Source organism: Mesitornis unicolor, unplaced genomic scaffold, assembly GCF_000695765.1.
Source record: "Mesitornis unicolor isolate BGI_N332 unplaced genomic scaffold, ASM69576v1 scaffold30923, whole genome shotgun sequence".
Taxonomy (NCBI): Eukaryota; Metazoa; Chordata; class Aves; order Mesitornithiformes; family Mesitornithidae; genus Mesitornis; species Mesitornis unicolor.
In genome coordinates this window covers 1-226 of record NW_010175808.1, presented here as the reverse complement: position 1 = coordinate 226, position 226 = coordinate 1, and the positions used below count along the sequence as shown (strand labels likewise).

General features: G+C 65.5%; 1 protein-coding gene across 1 annotated transcript in view; it reads right to left on the bottom strand.

Annotated features, from left to right (window-relative positions):
* LOC104538356 (insulin-like growth factor 1 receptor) overlaps positions 1 to 132 on the bottom strand; it is a gene marked incomplete at both ends in the record, with an annotated part of 3,642 nt that extends 3,510 nt beyond the window's left edge. The window contains one exon of the mRNA XM_010181526.1: positions 15 to 132. Within this exon, the coding sequence (XP_010179828.1) occupies positions 15 to 132 (118 nt within the window). The remainder of the gene's footprint in view (positions 1 to 14) is intronic.
* Between the last annotated feature and the right edge of the window lie 94 nt (positions 133 to 226).

Genomic DNA, 226 nt, shown 5'->3' with positions numbered 1-226 from the left:
CCGGGAGCCGTTGCCGGCCAGCGAGGTGGCCCGGACCTTGGCCGAGTAATTCCCTGGCTGCAGCAGAGCCAAGTGAACCCCCCCGTACTTGGAGTAGCGGTGACGGGAGACGCAGACCACGGTGGTGACCTCCTGGGGGGGACAAAGGAGGTGTAGGGGGCTTCAGTCCCCTTGAGTCTGGAGGAAGGGAGATGGGGATGGGGATGGGGTCAAGGATGGGGATGGG